This window comes from Bombina bombina, chromosome 6, assembly GCF_027579735.1.
Source record: "Bombina bombina isolate aBomBom1 chromosome 6, aBomBom1.pri, whole genome shotgun sequence".
NCBI classification, from domain to species: Eukaryota; Metazoa; Chordata; class Amphibia; order Anura; family Bombinatoridae; genus Bombina; species Bombina bombina.
The window spans coordinates 498,683,931-498,701,975 of NC_069504.1; the positions used below are offsets into that span (position 1 = coordinate 498,683,931).

An 18,045-nucleotide genomic window follows, 5' to 3' on the forward strand; every position below is an offset into this window, starting at 1 on the left:
AGCATACCTCATATTAAAAAGCAGGAACAGTTGCCTGGGATCAAACCCACAACCTTAAACTCCTGAAACGGTGGAGCCCACCAACCTATCCCTTCCCTAAGGAAGGACGGAATGGGGTGAACTCGGCCATCCCAAAAGAACTCGGGTGCGAACCCAAGAGCTCCTCCAAAGAGGTACTCCCCCATAGGAGATGTCCCTATGAAGACCCAGCATAACAGACCGTCTTAATATGGAGATTCCAATCTCCACAGATAGAAGAGAACACGCCCCAGATGAGCAAACTGCTCACCCTTACAGGATAAACACACCTGTTCCAATCGCCTGCACACAGGACAGGACAACAACCCGCCAGAGAGAGGAAAAAAAACCCTTCTATAAGAAGGACAAACAACCCCCGCAAAGGGAAGGGCACATATAAGAACAGCTCACATGTTCACAAGACATAAGCCATAGTCTAAAAATCATCCAGACTCCCTTCGAAGAGGAGAAAACATAACTCAAAGGACAAGACAAGCCAAAAGGAGTGAATCCGAAAACGCTCAGAAACCTAGCCAAGCTACTAGCAGGCTCAACTAGCCAGCCCTTAGGCCATAGCCTATGTTCCCTGGAAGAAACTGGATCGCCCCGAACCAGCCACAGGATGATAAGTTTCCGGACATCCAGAAAGATCCCAAACCAAACTATAGGCCCGAGCCTCAGATTTGTTGATAACAAACAACACCCCAGGGAACACTACTACCCCGTCTGAAAAATCAGATCCCACAGGGAAATAACTGAACTAACCCAGAGAACGGGAACAAGACTAACTCACAAATCTCACCCCACAAGGAAGAGAACACCCCCTACAAGAGTCCAAACACTCCAAAAAGGAGTTGGAGCACAACAGAGGTGCGCCAAGACTCTAGAGACCAAGGGAGAACCCAAGGAACAAAATCACTCAAAGAGCCAGTAGAACAAAGGCAAGTCTCCATATCTCCTCAGAGTACGCAACCAGAGGACCACACCAAAAGAATAAGAATGCAGAGCATCCCAAACCCCGGTAGAACAAAACCCCTAAGCGAAGCTGGGAGAAGCAGACAACATAGCCTAACGTCCCTGATAGGGAAACAAATTCCAGAAGAAGGAAAAACCACATGGCCCTCCCCATAAGGCAGTCAACACTGCTAAGGAGAAACAGACAAGGTCCAGAAATCGCGACCCGAGGGAAGAGAACCTCAAAAGGAACAAGTCCAATTCCAAGGAGCCCCTGAAAGGCAAGCCCGTCATGGCCGGCGGCAAGGAGGCCCCGAGTCCTCCATCCCACGCGGGGAAGGAAACACTCCCAATCTTGATGAAATAACGGAAAACAGAGTGTGTCGCAGCGGAACTTCACCGAGTCCCAGTTGACCGGCTAGAGAAGCTAACAAGGACTGAACCAATTCCCCCCGTCTCGCGGACCCTCAGGCCCTCACAGAATGCTTATCTGAACTTGCAAAAGAAAAAGAAGGAATAACACAAATAATACTGTAAAACACTCGCCATCTCAACAGGACCAGCCAGGCAGAACAGGCGCCACGTGTCTGAAATAGGCCGCAAGACAGAAGGGTCGGAACCCCATCAGGACCGGCCTGAAACTCAGGGTTGATACTGTCAAGGCCGCAAACAGTCATTCCCAGGGATGGAGAATAATTTTTTTTAAAACATAGGACTAACATGTCCTCACATCAAACAAACTTCTGTAGAAGTAAACTGAGCGATCAAAAGTCGCGAGTATCGATTCCAGAAAAATTCCCGAAGGAAATACATAAGCATGAGCTCAAAGAATAAATCATCCTAACCGGATAAAATAAAAGCTAAGGCAACCTGTAGGTAATCGCCCAAGAAGAAAAGACACACCTGCAGGACCGGGATCATGTTCTTCCAGCTCAGGACTGGAAAGGATACTCAACAAACAAGGCTATAAGAAGATTACTTCATCCTCCTATAGCTAATTCTGCAAGCCGTTCGAAGTAGAAGACTGAGAATTCCCGTATCCGTTAAGGATGGGATCCTCCAACAATGCCAGAATGTGCCGCAAAAGGACACGAAAGGTGCGCCAGTCTAAAACAAAAGGAACAGCATACACTCACCGGGGCAGAAGACGACCCCGACGGTTGACCCCCTGAGGCCTCAGGGACAGTCATTCCCCCGGAGAGATGAGCAGGCCATCCCATGCCTGAAGAGCCCCCATCAACAGAACATGTACAATAATTAGTACTAAGAAAAAAGGAATGGAACCTTATTATGATGATAGAGTTGTACAATTTCTCCTTTGGTGTTTTGCAATATGATAAATATGATTTATTAACAATTATTATTAAACATTCAAGGAGCAGTGCGTAAGCATTTACAATACAATCTAGTACAATTTATGACTTCACTTGCTGGAGAAGCAGGTAAGTCACACAAAAAAAGGATGCTTATATGCACTGATATAATATCTTTTTAATTATTAATTCTTGATTACTGTGCCTGAAAGAACAGAAAGAGTTTTTTGTGTGTTAAAAATTAACCTTTATTAGTATCTTTTAAAAAAGACAGCTTTTGTGGATGATAATGCTGCCCTGGAAATTTAAAACAGTAGTTAACTTTTATTCGCTATTCATAAGCTGCAAACACCAAGGGTACACAATATATTTTTTGTACCTAGATATATTATAAGCTTCAGATTAAATTAGCATAAGTAGCAATTTTTGAGTTTAAGAATATACCTATTACATACCTATTATATAGATTTCAATACATATGAGCACAATAATTCAGATACTATTAAGAGCCAAACATGCCTAAGAGGCTTCTGTGTTTTATTATAGCTCTTTAGTATACTCCAATATACTGCTCATTTGAAATCTATTGCTTAAAGCAGGACTAAGATCAGTTGTAATTTTCTAACATTAAGCATATGCTGTTTATTCACAAAAACACAGTGAGAGCGTTTTTAAATTTCCAGGGCAGCATTATCATCCACAAAAGCTGTCTTTTTTAAAAGATACTAATAAAGGTTAATCTTTAACACACAAAAAACTCTTTCTGTTCTTTCAGGCACAGTAATCAAGAATTAATAATTAAAAAGATATTATATCAGTGCATATAAGCATCCTTTTTTCGTGTGACTTACCTGCTTCTCCAGCAAGTGAAGTCATAAATTGTACTAGAACATGTACAATATCTTAAAACAAACCTCTGGTAGGTACAATGGACATGCGAAAACGGGGCGGGGGGGGGGGGGGGGGGGGGGGACACACAAGCCACCTTCCAGAGAAGGATCAGTAAAATCTGGGTTACCTGCATGTGTAGTAAGAGTTGGTGCTGGGGAACGGAATCCTGTAAACGGCACCTGACACCCACAATGGATGGGGCACTCACCACCTCCTAGGACCCAGACACCAGCAGACCAGAAATTTTCCGTCACCACACTGTCAGGAATGCGTTAATGGAGAGCCAAAATGTGACCACGCCCGGTCACAAGGTGCCCGTGCGGTCCAGAAAAAGCACGCTCAACCGTAAAGGTTGCGTCACTTCCAAAGGCCGTTATGTTCCATAGCCAAGAGCCTAAGTAACACTACACATATGCAGGTTGAATTACATAACATTTAATGTAGTAGTGAAAGACAGCACATTTTTTCTGTCTGGGGCACAGGAAAGGGTTAGCCAAACCCCAATATCAAATACAAAAAAAGGTATTTTCCAGCCTCCAGTAAAATTTAAAAGACCTTTATTGTTTCCTTGCAGGGTCCATCATACAAACAACGTTTTAAACCACAACTTGGTTCTTAATTAAGAACCAAGTTGTGGTTTGAAACGTTGTTTGTATGATGGATCCTGCAAGGAAACAATAAAGGTCTTTTAAATTTTACTGGAGGCTGGAAAATACCTTTTTTTGGATTTGAATCACATAAACATGATTTAAAAAAAAAACATAATTTATGCTTACCTGATAAATTTATTTCTCTTGTGATGTATCTAGTCCACGGATTCATCCTTACTTGTGGGATATTCTCCTCCCCTACAGGAAGTGGCAAAGAGAGCACCCACAGCAGAGCTGCCTTTATAGCTCCCCCATTAGCTCCACCCCCCCAGTCATTCGACCGAAGGCTAGGAAGAAAAAGGAGAAACCATAGGGTGCAGTGGTGACTGAGTTTTAAAATAAAAATATATGCCTGTCTTAAAAAACAGGGCGGGCCATGGACTCGATACATCACAAGAGAAATAAATTTATTAGGTAAGCATAAATTATGTTTTCTCTTGTAAGATGTATCGAGTCCACAGATTCATCCTTACTTGTGGGATACCAATACCAAAGCTTTAAGATGAGGAATAAGGGAGGGACAAGACAGGGACCTTAAACGGAAGGCACCACTGCTTGTAGAACCTTTCTCCCAAAAATAGCCTCCAAAGAAGCAAAAGTATCAAATTTGGAAAAACTATGAAGCGAAGACCAAGTCGCCGCCTTACAAATCTGTTTAACAGAAGCCTCATTTTTAAAAGCCCATGTGGAAGCTACAGCTCTAGTAGAATGAGCAGTAATTCCTTCAGGAGGCTGCTGTCCAGCAGTCTCATAGGCCAAACGGATGATGCTTTTCAGCCAAAAGGAAAGAGAGGTAGCCGTAGCCCGTTGACCTCTCCGTTTACCAGAATAAACAACAAACAAAGAAGATGTTTGACGGAAATCTTTAGTTGCTTGTAAGTAGAACTTCAAAGCACGAACCACATCAAGATTGTGTAACAGACGTTCCTTCTTTGATGAAGGATTAGGACACAGAGAAGGAACCACAATCTCTTGATTGATATTCTTATTAGAAACAACCTTAGGAAGAAACCCAGGTTTGGTACGCAAAACCACCTTATCTGCATGGAAAACAAGGTAAGGGGAATCACATTGTAAAGCAGATAGCTCAGAAACTCTTCGAGCCGAAGAGATAGCTACTAAAAACAAAACTTTCCAAGATAGAAGCTTAATATCTATGGAATGCATAGGTTCAAACGGAACCCCTTGAAGAACTTTAAGAACTAAGTTTAGGCTCCATGGCGGAGCAACAGGTTTAAATACAGGCTTGATTCTGACCAAAGCCTGACTAAATGCTTTAACGTCTGGGACATTTGCCAGACGTTTGTGTAGTAGAATAGACAAAGCAGATATTTGTCCTTTTAAGGAACTAGCAGATAATCCCTTCTCCAAACCCTCTTGGAGAAAAGACAATATTCTAGGAATCCTAATCTTACTCCACGAGTAACCTTTGGATTCACACCAATAAAGATATTTGCGCCAAATCTTATGATAGATCTTCCTGGTGACAGGCTTTCTAGCCTGAATCAGGGTATCAATGACCGACTCAGAGAAACCACGCTTTGATAGAATCAGGCGTTCAATCTCCAAGTAGTCAGACACAGAGAAATTAGATTTGGATGCGTGAACGGACCTTGGATTAGAAGGTCCCGCCTCATTGACAGAGTCCACAGTGGAACCAAGGACATGTCCACTAGGTCTGCATACCAAATCCTGCGTGGCAACGCAGGTGCTATCAGAATTACCGAAGCTCTCTCCTGCTTGATTCTGGCAACCAGACGTGGAAGGAGAGGAAACGGTGGAAATACATAGGCCAGATTGAAGGACCAAGGCACTGCTAGAGCATCTATCAGTACCGCCTTGGGATCCCGGGACCTGGACCCGTAACGAGGAAGTTTGGCATTCTGACGAGACGCCATCAGATCCAATTCTGGTGTGCCCCATAGCTAAATCAGCTGGGCAAATACCTCCGGATGGAGTTCCCACTCCCCCGGATAAAAAGTCTGACGACTTAGAAAATCCGCCTCCCAGTTCTCTACCCCTGGGATGTGGATTGCAGAGAGATGGCAAGAGTGATCCTCTGCCCACCGGATTATTTTGGTTACCTCCATCATCGCTAGAGGACTCCTTGTTCCTCCTTGATGATTGATATAAGCTACAGTCGTGATGTCCGACTGAAATCTGATGAATTTGGCCGCAGCAAGCTGAGGCCACGCCTGAAGCGCATTGAATATCGCTCTCAGTTCTAGAATGTTTATCGGGAGGAGAGATTCCACCCAAGACCATAAGCCCTGTGCTTTCAGGGAGTTCCAGACTGCACCCCAGCCTAGCAGGCTGGCATCTGTCGTTACAATGAGCCACTCTGGCCTGCGGTAACACATTCCCTGAGACAGGTGCTCCTGAGACAACCACCAGAGAAGAGAGTCTCTGGTCCCATGGTCCAGATGCAGTTGAGGAGATAAATCTGCATAATCCCCATTCCACTGTTTGAGCATGCATAGTTGTAGTGGTAAAGAGTTTTCATTTTCTGACCTCCGTCAGAAATATTTTCATTTCTACCGAGTCTATCAGAGTCCCTAGGAAGGAATCTCTTGTAAGAGGGAAGAGAGAACTCTTTTATATGTTCACCTTCCACCCGTGAGCTCTCAGAAAAGCCAACACAATGTCCGTGTGAGACTTGGCTAGCTGGAAAGTCGACGCCTGATTTAAGATATCGCCACTGCTATGCCCCGTGGTCGCAGAACCGACAGTAGGGACCCCTAGCACTTTTGTAAAAGTTCTGAGAGCCGTGGCCAACCCGAAGGGAAGGGCCACAAACTGGTAATGCCTGTTTAGAAAGGCGAATCTGAGACATTGATGATGATCTCCGTGAATAGGGATGTGTAGATACATATCCTTTAAGTCCACGGTAGTCATATATTGACCCTCCTGGATCAGAGGTAGAATAGTCAGAATAGTCTCCATCTTGAATGATGGAATCTTGAGGAACTTGTTTACAATTTTGAGATCCAAGATTGGTCTGAAAGTTCCCTCTTTTTTGGGAACCACAAACAGGTTTGAATAAAACCCTAGCCCCTGTTCCTCTATTGGGACTGGGCGGATCATGGTATGTAGGTCTTCTATACAGCGTAAGAACGCCTCTCTCTTTGTCTGGTTTACAGACAATCGAGAAATGTGAAATCTCCCCCTTGTAAGGGAGTCTTTGAATTCCAGAAGATATCCCTGGGACACAATTTCTAAAGCCCAGGGATCGTGAACATCTCTCGCCCAAGCCTGAGCGAAGAGAGAGAGTCTGCCTCCAACAAGATCCGGTCCCGAATCGGGGGCTACCCCTTCATGCTGTTTTAGAAGCAGCTGCAGGCATCTTGGCCTGTTTACCCTTGTTCCAAGACTGGTTAGGTCTCCAGACTGACTTGGATTGGGCAAAATTCCCCTCTTGCTTTTCAGTAGAGGAAGCTGAAGCGGGACCACTCTTAAAGTTCCGAAAGGAACGAACATTATTCTGTTTGGTCCTCATCTTATTCGATCTATCCTGAGGGAGGGCATGATCTTTCCCTCCAGTGATGTCTGAAATAATCTCTTTCAGTTCAGGCCCGAATAGGGTCTTACCTTTGAAAGGAATGTTCAAAAGTTTAGATTTAGATGACACATCAGCAGACCAGGACTTAAGCCATAACGCCCTGCATGCTAAAATGGCAAAACCTGAATTCTTTGCCGCTAATTTAGCCAGTTGAAATGCGGCATCTGTAATAAAAGAATTAGCCAACTTAAGAGCCTTAATTCTGTCCATAATCTCCTCTAATGGAGTCTCCATTTGAAGAGCCTCCTCTAGAGCCTCAAACCAGAAAGCAGCTGCAGTCGTTACAGGAACAATGTACGCAATAGGTTGGAGAGAAAAACCTTGATGAACAAAAAATTTCTTCAAGAGACCCTCTAATTTTTTATCCATAGGATCTTTAAAAGCACAACTGTCTTCGATAGGTATAGTTGGACGCTTAGAGTAGAAATAGCTCCCTCCACCTTAGGAACTGTCTGCCACGAGTCCCGCATGGTATCATATATGGGAAACATTTTCTTAAAAACAGGAGGGGGAGCGAACGGAATACCTGGTCTATCCCACTCCTTAGTAATAATATTCACAATCCTCTTAGGGACTGGAAAAACATCAGTGTAAACAGGAACCTCTAAGTATTTATCCATCTTACACAATTTCTCTGGGACCACTATAGGGTCACAATCATCTAGAGTTGCTAATACCTCCCTAAGTAATAAGCGGAGGTGTTCAAGCTTAAATTTAAAGGCCGTCATATCAGAATCTGTCTGAGGAAGCGCCTTTCCTGAATCAGAAATTTCTCCATCAGATAACAAATCCCTCACCCCTTCAGAGCATTGTGAGGGCATATCAGATACGGCTACTAAAGCATGAGACGTCTCAGCATTTTTCCTTAACCCAGAGCTGTCCCGCTTTCCTTGTAAACCAGGCAGTTTGGATAAAACCTCTGTGAGGGTTGTATTCATAACTGTGGCCATGTCTTGTAAAGTAAATGAATGTGACGCACTAGAGGTACTTGGCATCACTTGTGCGGGCGTTACTGGTTGTGACACTTGGGGAGAGCTAGATGGCGAACCCTCATTTACTTCTGACTGAGAATCCTCTATTGCTCTATTTTTAAGTGCTAATATATGTTCTTTATAATTTATAGACATATCAGTACAATTGGGACACATTCTAAGAGGGGGTTCCACAATGGCTTCCAAACATATTGAACAAGGATTTTCCTTGGTGTCAGACATGTTAAATAGGCTAGTAATGTAACAAGCAAGCTTGGAAAACACTGTAATCAAAGTAAATAACACTTAGAAATAAAACGGTACTGTGCCTTTAAGAGAAAAAAAGCTGCACAAGTTCTGCAAAACAGTGTAAAACAGCAGTAAACTTAACTAAATTTTTACAGTAGTATCTTACAGCCTTAGTAACATTGCACAGCTATGTAAATAAACAATTAACCCCTTAATGGCAAAACCGGATTGAAAAAACGTCAAAACCGGTAAAGACTTTCAGCACCTTGCCACAGCTCTGCTGTGGCGCCTACCTGCCCTTCAGAACGATTTGTGGGGAAAAAACTCCTTTACAGCCCTCAAACACAGCAGGAACCACTGAAGTAGCAGTTGGATGTCTCCAAGGAAAAAAACAGCGCAACTGAGGCGTGAAAATAGGCCCCTCCCACCTCACTCAATGTTTTGAGGCCTATCAAACAAACACCAGAGTGTCTCTTAATTAACCATGTGGGTTAAAAAAAACCTAAAACAAGCCACAATGACCCCTTTAGTCCCTTCAAAAAAAGTTATAAATGCATCATTTACTGAACAAACAAAAAAGTTGTCACCAGTAACTTATGAGCCCTTCAAGCAAGCTGAAATTCCTATCCAAGTGTCTGAATACAGCTTACCCTTCCCTCATGGGGATATTGCCAGACTTTTCTAGAATTAACACAGTCTGTCTAGAAAAAATATAGACTGAACATACCTCATATGCAGCTTAGCATGCAAACCGTTCCCCCAACTGAAGTTTTCCTGTACTCTTCAGCCTTTGTGAGAACAGCAGTGGATCTTAGTTACAAAGTGCTAAGATCATAATCCTCCTTGCAGAAATCTTCATCCCTTTTCTGCCAGAGAGTAAATAGTACACACCGGTACCATTTAAAAACAGAATTTATGTTTACCTGATAAATTACTTTCTCCAACGGTGTGTCCGGTCCACGGCGTCATCCTTACTTGTGGGAATATTCTCTTCCCCAACAGGAAATGGCAAAGAGCCCAGCAAAGCTGGTCACATGATCCCTCCTAGGCTCCGCCTTCCCCAGTCATTCGACCGACGTAAAGGAGGAATATTTGCATAGGAGAAATCATATGATACCGTGGTGACTGTAGTTAGAGAAAATAAATCATCAGACCTGATTAAAAAACCAGGGCGGGCCGTGGACCGGACACACCGTTGGAGAAAGTAATTTATCAGGTAAACATAAATTCTGTTTTCTCCAACATAGGTGTGTCCGGTCCACGGCGTCATCCTTACTTGTGGGAACCAATACCAAAGCTTTAGGACACGGATGATGGGAGGGAGCAAATCAGGTCACCTAGATGGAAGGCACCACGGCTTGCAAAACCTTTCTCCCAAAAATAGCCTCAGAAGAAGCAAAAGTATCAAATTTGTAAAATTTAGTAAAAGTGTGCAGTGAAGACCAAGTCGCTGCCTTACATATCTGATCAACAGAAGCCTCGTTCTTGAAGGCCCATGTGGAAGCCACGGCCCTAGTGGAATGAGCTGTGATTCTTTCAGGAGGCTGCCGTCCGGCAGTCTCATAAGCCAATCTGATGATGCTTTTAAGCCAAAAAGAGAGAGAGGTAGAAGTTGCTTTTTGACCTCTCCTTTTACCAGAATAAACAACAAACAAGGAAGATGTTTGTCTGAAATCCTTTGTAGCATCTAAATAGAATTTTAGAGCACGAACTACATCCAAATTGTGCAACAAACGTTCCTTCTTTGAAACTGGATTCGGACACAAAGAAGGCACGACTATCTCCTGGTTAATGTTTTTGTTAGAAACAACTTTCGGAAGAAAGCCAGGTTTAGTACGCAAAACCACCTTATCTGCATGGAACACCAGATAAGGAGGAGAACACTGCAGAGCAGATAACTCTGAAACTCTTCTAGCAGAAGAAATTGCAACCAAAAACAAAACTTTCCAAGATAATAACTTGATATCAACGGAATGTAGGGGTTCAAACGGAACCCCCTGAAGAACTGAAAGAACTAAATTGAGACTCCAAGGAGGAGTCAAAGGTTTGTAAACAGGCTTGATTCTAACCAGAGCCTGAACAAAAGCTTGAACATCTGGCACAGCCGCCAGCTTTTTGTGAAGTAAAACAGATAAAGCAGAAATCTGTCCCTTCAAAGAACTTGCAGATAATCCTTTCTCCAAACCTTCTTGAAGAAAGGATAGAATCTTAGGAATTTTTATCTTGTTCCATGGGAATCCTTTAGATTCACACCAACAGATATATTTTTTCCATATTTTATGGTAGATTTTTCTAGTTACAGGCTTTCTGGCCTAAACAAGAGTATCAATGACAGAATCTGAGAACCCTCGCTTTGATAAAATCAAGCGTTCAATCTCCAAGCAGTCAGTTGGAGTGAGACCAGATTCGGATGTTCGAACGGACCTTGAACAAGAAGGTCCTGTCTCAAAGGTAGCTTCCATGGTGGAGCCGATGACATATTCACCAGGTCTGCATACCAAGTCCTGCGTGGCCACGCAGGAGCTATCAAGATCACCGATGCCCTCTCCTGATTGATCCTGGCTACCAGCCTGGGGATGAGAGGAAACGGTGGGAATACATAAGCTAGGTTGAAGGTCCAAGGTGCTACTAGTGCATCTACTAGAGTCGCCTTGGGATCCCTGGATCTGGACCCGTAGCAAGGAACCTTGAAGTTCTGACGAGAGGCCATCAGATCCATGTCTGGAATGCCCCACAATTGAGTTATTTGGGCAAAGATTTCCGGATGGAGTTCCCACTCCCCCGGATGAAATGTCTGACGACTCAGAAAATCCGCTTCCCAATTTTCCACTCCTGGGATGTGGATTGCAGACAAGTGGCAGGAGTGAGTCTCCGCCCATTGAATGATTTTGGTCACTTCTTCCATCGCCAGGGAACTCCTTGTTCCCCCCTGATGGTTGATATACGCAACAGTCGTCATGTTGTCTGATTGAAACCGTATGAATTTGGCCTTTGCTAGCTGAGGCCAAGCCTTGAGAGCATTGAATATCGCTCTCAGTTCCAGAATATTTATCGGGAGAAGAGATTCTTCCCGAGACCAAAGACCCTGAGCTTTCAGGGGTTCCCAGACCGCGCCCCAGCCCACCAGACTGGCGTCGGTTGTGACAATGACCCACTCTGGTCTGCGGAAGCTCATCCCCTGTGACAGGTTGTCCAGGGTCAGCCACCAACGGAGTGAATCTCTGGTCCTCTGATCTACTTGTATCGTCGGAGACAAGTCTGTATAATCCCCATTCCACTGACTGAGCATGCACAGTTGTAATGGTCTCAGATGAATTCGCGCAAAAGGAACTATGTCCATTGCCGCGACCATCAAACCTATTACTTCCATGCACTGCGCTATGGAAGGAAGAAGAACAGAATGAAGTACTTGACAAGAGCTTAGAAGTTTTGATTTTCTGGCCTCTGTCAGAAAAATCCTCATTTCTAAGGAGTCTATTATTGTTCCCAAGAAGGGAACTCTTGTTGACGGAGATAGAGAACTTTTTTCTACGTTCACTTTCCACCCGTGAGATCTGAGAAAGGCCAGGACAATGTCCGTATGAGCCTTTGCTTGTGGTAGGGACGACGCTTGAATCAGTATGTCGTCCAAGTAAGGTACTACTGCAATGCCCCTTGGTCGTAGCACCGCTAGAAGGGACCCTAGTACCTTTGTGAAAATTCTTGGAGCAGTGGCTAATCCGAATGGAAGTGCCACAAACTGGTAATGCTTATCCAGAAAGGCGAACCTTAGGAACCGATGATGTTCCTTGTGGATAGGAATATGTAGATACGCATCCTTTAAATCCACCGTGGTCATGAATTGACCTTCCTGGATGGTAGGAAGAATTGTCCGAATGGTTTCCATTTTGAACGATGGAACCTTGAGAAATTTGTTTAGGATCTTGAGATCTAAGATTGGTCTGAATGTTCCCTCTTTTTTGGGAACTATGAACAGATTGGAGTAGAATCCCATCCCTTGTTCTCCTAATGGAACAGGATGAATCACTCCCATTTTTAACAGGTCTTCTACACAATGTAAGAATGCCTGTCTTTTTATGTGGTCTGAAGACAATTGAGACCTGTGGAACCTCCCCCTTGGGGGTAGCTCCTTGAATTCCAGAAGATAACCTTGGGAGACTATTTCTAGCGCCCAAGGATCCAGAACATCTCTTGCCCAAGCCTGAGCGAAGAGAGAAAGTCTGCCCCCCACCAGATCCGGTCCCGGATCGGGGGCCAACATCTCATGCTGTCTTGGTAGCAATGGCAGGTTTCTTGGCCTGCTTACCTTTGTTCCAGCCTTGCATTGGCCTCCAGGCTGGCTTGGTTTGAGAAGTATTACCCTCTTGCTTAGAGGATGTAGAACTTGGGGCTGGTCCGTTTCTGCGAAAGGGACGAAAATTTGGTTTATTTTTAGCCTTAAAAGACCTATCCTGAGGAAGGGCGTGGCCCTTACCCCCAGTGATATCTGAAATAATCTCTTTCAAGTCAGGGCCAAACAGCGTTTTCCCCTTGAAAGGTATGTTAAGCAATTTGTTCTTGGAAGACGCATCCGCTGACCAAGATTTTAGCCAAAGCGCTCTGCGCGGCACAATAGCAAACCCCGAATTTTTCGCCGCTAATCTAGCCAATTGCAAAGTGGCGTCTAAAGTAAAAGAGTTAGCCAATTTAAGAGCATGAATTCTGTCCAAAATCTCCTCATAAGAAGAATCTTTATTGAGCGACTTTTCTAGTTCATCGAACCAGAAACACGCTGCTGTAGTGACAGGAACAATGCATGAAATTGGTTGTAGAAGGTAACCTTGCTGAACAAACATCTTTTTAAGCAAACCCTCTAATTTTTTATCCATAGGATCTTTGAAAGCACAACTATCTTCTATAGGGATAGTAGTGCGTTTGTTTAGAGTAGAAACCGCCCCCTCGACCTTGGGGACTGTCTGCCATAAGTCGTTTCTGGGGTCGACCATAGGAAACAATTTCTTAAATATAGGGGGAGGGACAAAAGGTATGCCGGGCCTTTCCCATTCTTTGTTTACAATGTCCGCCACCCGCTTGGGTATAGGAAAAGCTTCGGGGGGCCCCGGGACCTCTAGGAACTTGTCCATCTTACATAATTTCTCTGGAATTACCAAATTGTCACAATCATCCAGAGTAGATAACACCTCCTTAAGCAGAGCGCGGAGATGTTCCAATTTAAATTTGAATGTAATCAGGTTCAGCTTGTTGAGAAATTTTCCCTGAATCTGAAATTTCTCCCTCAGACAAAACCTCCCTGGCCCCCTCAGACTGGTGTAGGGGCATGTCAGAACCATTATCATCAGCGTCCTCATGCTCTTCAGTATTTTCTAAAACAGAGCAGTCGCGCTTTCGCTGATAAGTGGGCATTTTGGCTAAAATGTTTTTGATAGAATTATCCATTACAGCCGTTAATTGTTGCATAGTAAGGAGTATTGGCACACTAGATGTACTAGGGGCCTCCTGTGTGGGCAAGACTGGCGTAGACAAAGGAGGGGATGATGCAGTACCATGCTTATTCCCCTCACTTGAGGAATCATCTTGGGCATCATTTTCTCTAAATTTTTTGTCACATACATCACATCTATTTAAATGAGAAGGAACCTTGGCTTCCTCACATACAGAACATAGTCTATCTGATAGTTCAGACATGTTAAACAGGCATAAACTTGATAACAAAGTACAAAAAACGTTTTAAAATAAAACCGTTACTGTCACTTTAAATTTTAAACTGAACACACTTTATTACTGAATATGTGAAAAAGTATGAAGGAATTGTTCAAAATTCACCAAAATTTCACCACAGTGTCTTAAAGCCTTAAAAGTATTGCACACCAAATTTGAAAGCTTTAACTCTTAAAATAACGGAACCGGAGCCGTTTTTATATTTAACCCCTATACAGTCCCTGGTATCTGCTTTGCTGAGACCCAACCAAGCCCAGAGGGGAATACGATACCAAATGACGCCTTCAGTAAGCTTTTTCTATGTATCTGAGCTCCTCACACATGCATCTGCATGCCTTGCTTCCCAAAAACAACTGCGCATTAGTGGCGCGAAAATGAGGCTCTGCCTATGATTAGAGAAGGCCCCCAGTGAAAAAGGAGTCCAATACAGTGCCTGCCGGTTATTTAACATAATTCCCAAGAATAAAATAACTCCTCAAAGCTATAAACTATTAAAAATGCTTATAAATCAATCGTTTTAGCCCAGAAAAATGTCTACCAGTCTTTAAAGCCCTTGTGAAGCCCTTTATTCTTATTTAATAAAAATGGCTTACCGGATCCCATAGGGAAAATGACAGCTTCCAGCATTACCAAGTCTTGTTAGAAATGTGTCATACCTCAAGCAGCAAAAGTCTGCTCACTGTTTCTCCCAACTGAAGTTAATTCCTCTCAACAGTCCTGTGTGGAAACAGCCATCGATTTTAGTAACGGTTGCTAAAATCATTTTCCTCTTACAAACAGAAATCTTCATCTCTTTTCTGTTTCAGAGTAAATAGTACATACCAGCACTATTTTAAAATAACAAACTCTTGATTGAAGAATAAAAACTACATTTAAACACCAAAAAACTCTAAGCCATCTCCGTGGAGATGTTGCCTGTACAACGGCAAAGAGAATGACTGGGGAAGGCGGAGCCTAGGAGGGATCATGCGACCAGCTTTGCTGGGCTCTTTGCCATTTCCTGTTGGGGAAGAGAATATTCCCACAAGTAAGGATGACGCCGTGGACCGGACACACCTATGTTGGAGAAATAAACTTTTGCTTGAGAAATAGAAAACTAACATTGTCACCACACTCGCTCTGCACTTCCTAGTTTCTTAGAGTAGGCAAAGAGAATGACTGGGGGGTGGAGCTAAGGGGGGAGCTATATAGGCAGCTCTGCTGTGGGTGCTCTCTTTGTCACTTCCTGTAGGGGAGGAGAATATCCCACAAGTAAGGATGAATCCGTGGACTCGATACATCTTACAAGAGAAAAACCTGCTCAATAATCCCACTCAGGAAATATTAACCCTCGATTCCAAGATACAAAAGGAGACTCACTGAGACCCTTAGTTATAGTAAGTCCCGCAAGATGGTAGCCACTCTGGAAAACCTTTATAATACAAGCAATTATAAAGAAAGAAAATTAAACAATCTTACCGGAATCAACGCCGTGGAACAAGAACGCGGCCCTTCAAGTGTGACAGGTAAAAGCATCGCTCCTGACATGGACTCAAGTGCAGAAAGGAAAACTTGTCAACGCTGATTGCTTGTGGAGCTGTTAATATGAGTAGGGATGGTTTCGCAGAAAGACTCTCCCTGCATCTCCGGACTCTAACTTTCACCCATGCTCTCACTGAGAGGCTGACAGGACTACTTAAAACTCCAGTTGCAGGCTGAAGAGTACTACCCTCCATAAGAGACTGTCGAAAACTTCTGACACTTCTCTGCCAACCTCCTGGGACGAAAGACAAAGAATGAATGGGGGATAGGGGAAGTGGGAGAGGTATTTAAGCCTTTGGCTGGGGTGTTTTCCTTCTCCTGGTGGCCAGGTTCTGAATTCCCAAAAGTAATGACTGCAGCTGTGGACTCTTTCCATTTATGAAGAAAATAAAAATAACTAATCTGTTTTCTATTGTGCTAGTTAATAAAAAATGCAACTTACAGCTATAAAAAAAAAGTGGCATTGATCTTTAAAAGTACACTGTTTCTGTCACAGGATGCAGCCATATGTGTGTACCACGATGGCGGCACCCTATAAAGATGCAGAGCTTTACCACCTGGCTTCTGTTAAAATAAGAGAACGGTTTTAAAGGGACATTAAACACCTTGAGATAATATTAAATGATAAATTGTATGTATAAAAAAGTCTGCAAAGTACTTTCATTATTTATTTTGTCCCCGTTTTACTGTAATTCCATTCTGAAATTGTGAGCTTTTCAGTTCCTGTTAGAAATGGAAGTGCGGAACCCTGTTATATTCTTCACAGCTATTGACTGCACAGTCTAGTGACCTATTTATAACTGTCCCTTATTGGCCACAGCAGAGAAGGTAAAGACACTAAAACTTTACATTTATTGAGTCAATATTTAAACAGCTAATGAAACTTTAAAAAATACATCTGCATGTTATTCTCAGACTAATAATTTCTTTGAATGCATCATTCTATCTAGCATTTTTTTAGTGTTTAATGACCCTTTAAAGAAAGCTGAAGGTAGGAAATCAATAGCATTGTGTGTAGTAACCGTGCTACTGAAATTGTACTCTGCAGTTTAAATGTCCCTGAAAAAAGAACAAGAAAAAAATAAACTTTCACCTTTCCCTCATTATAGGTGGTGCTGAAATCTGAATTCACAAAAAGTATGTTCTCAGGCTTTAGGTCTGTGTGTGTCAGCTGATTATCATGTAGAACTGCAAAGAGGAAAACATTTTATTTATCTCAATTCTGGACAATGCTTACATGTTAAAACAAATTCCTAGAATCATACAATCAGCAAAATAAATAGGTGATTATTACTAAAGCTGTTTGCAGTCACAGACACACCAGGAAAGAACAGAAGAAATGTTGTGGTACAAAGAACACGTGTCAGGTCTAATAATTGAATGGAGCTCACATTTCAGTGCATGGCAAAGCTGGAAGGCCATGTGCCGAACCTGAGGGAGGGGAAATGGCAGGAAATTGTTATCTTTCTGAAACTCAAAAGTGCTTTTCCCCAGCAGTTCAAAGGCAATGCAGATGTGTCCATGGAAATCAAACCAGTTCCGCATCAGAACACACATGCTGCAATAGAAATGAGAAAGAGAAGGCACTTATTAGCCAAGAGTATTTGCAGATATGTAACACATTTTAAATAACATTTCTTCTGAAAACATTTAAAATAATTTGTTTTAAAGATATCATCATGAGATATTTTAAGAAATCATATTTGAATAAACTAAAAATAGCACTCCTTAAGATTTTTCACCTTACATAAAAAAGTAACATTGAGAAATGTACAAAGCCTAATGTTTGTTTAAAAAAGATAATCCCTTTATTATCCATTCTCCAGTTCTGCATAACCAACACAGTTATATTAACCCCTTAGTGTCAAGCACGTCCTACAAAAAAATAGTTAAGGACCAAGGACGTGGCTGACACGTCCTCTGGGGTTTTAAGCACTGGTGATCGCTTCCGGTGTATTGCAGTGATGCCTCGATATTGAGACATCACTGCAATACCCTTTTTTTTACCCACCGATGCAGAGAAGGCCACTCTGTGGCCCTCTCTATATCGGCCATCGATGGTGCCGATCGTTGTTGGTTGGGAGCTGTAGCAGGGAGGCGGATGAGCAGCCCATTGTTGGTCAATTTACTGATCCGGTCACATAGAAGTGTGTGCGATGTGGCGGGAGTGCAGCGGGGGGGATGGGAGGTAAGTGCGCGTG

The 18,045-nt window shown here is 43.0% G+C and overlaps 1 protein-coding gene across 3 annotated transcripts in view; it reads right to left on the reverse strand.

The window, feature by feature from the left end:
- Window positions 1–18,045, reverse strand: part of CLK3 (CDC like kinase 3) — a 398,194-nt gene that overhangs the window by 91,871 nt on the left and 288,278 nt on the right. For all 3 annotated transcript variants that reach the window (XM_053717366.1, XM_053717365.1, XM_053717367.1), the window contains 2 exons: window positions 17,236–17,402; window positions 16,938–17,032 (listed from right to left, as the gene is read on the reverse strand). In XM_053717366.1, the coding sequence (XP_053573341.1) occupies window positions 16,938–17,032; window positions 17,236–17,402 (262 nt within the window). The remainder of the gene's footprint in view (window positions 1–16,937; window positions 17,033–17,235; window positions 17,403–18,045) is intronic.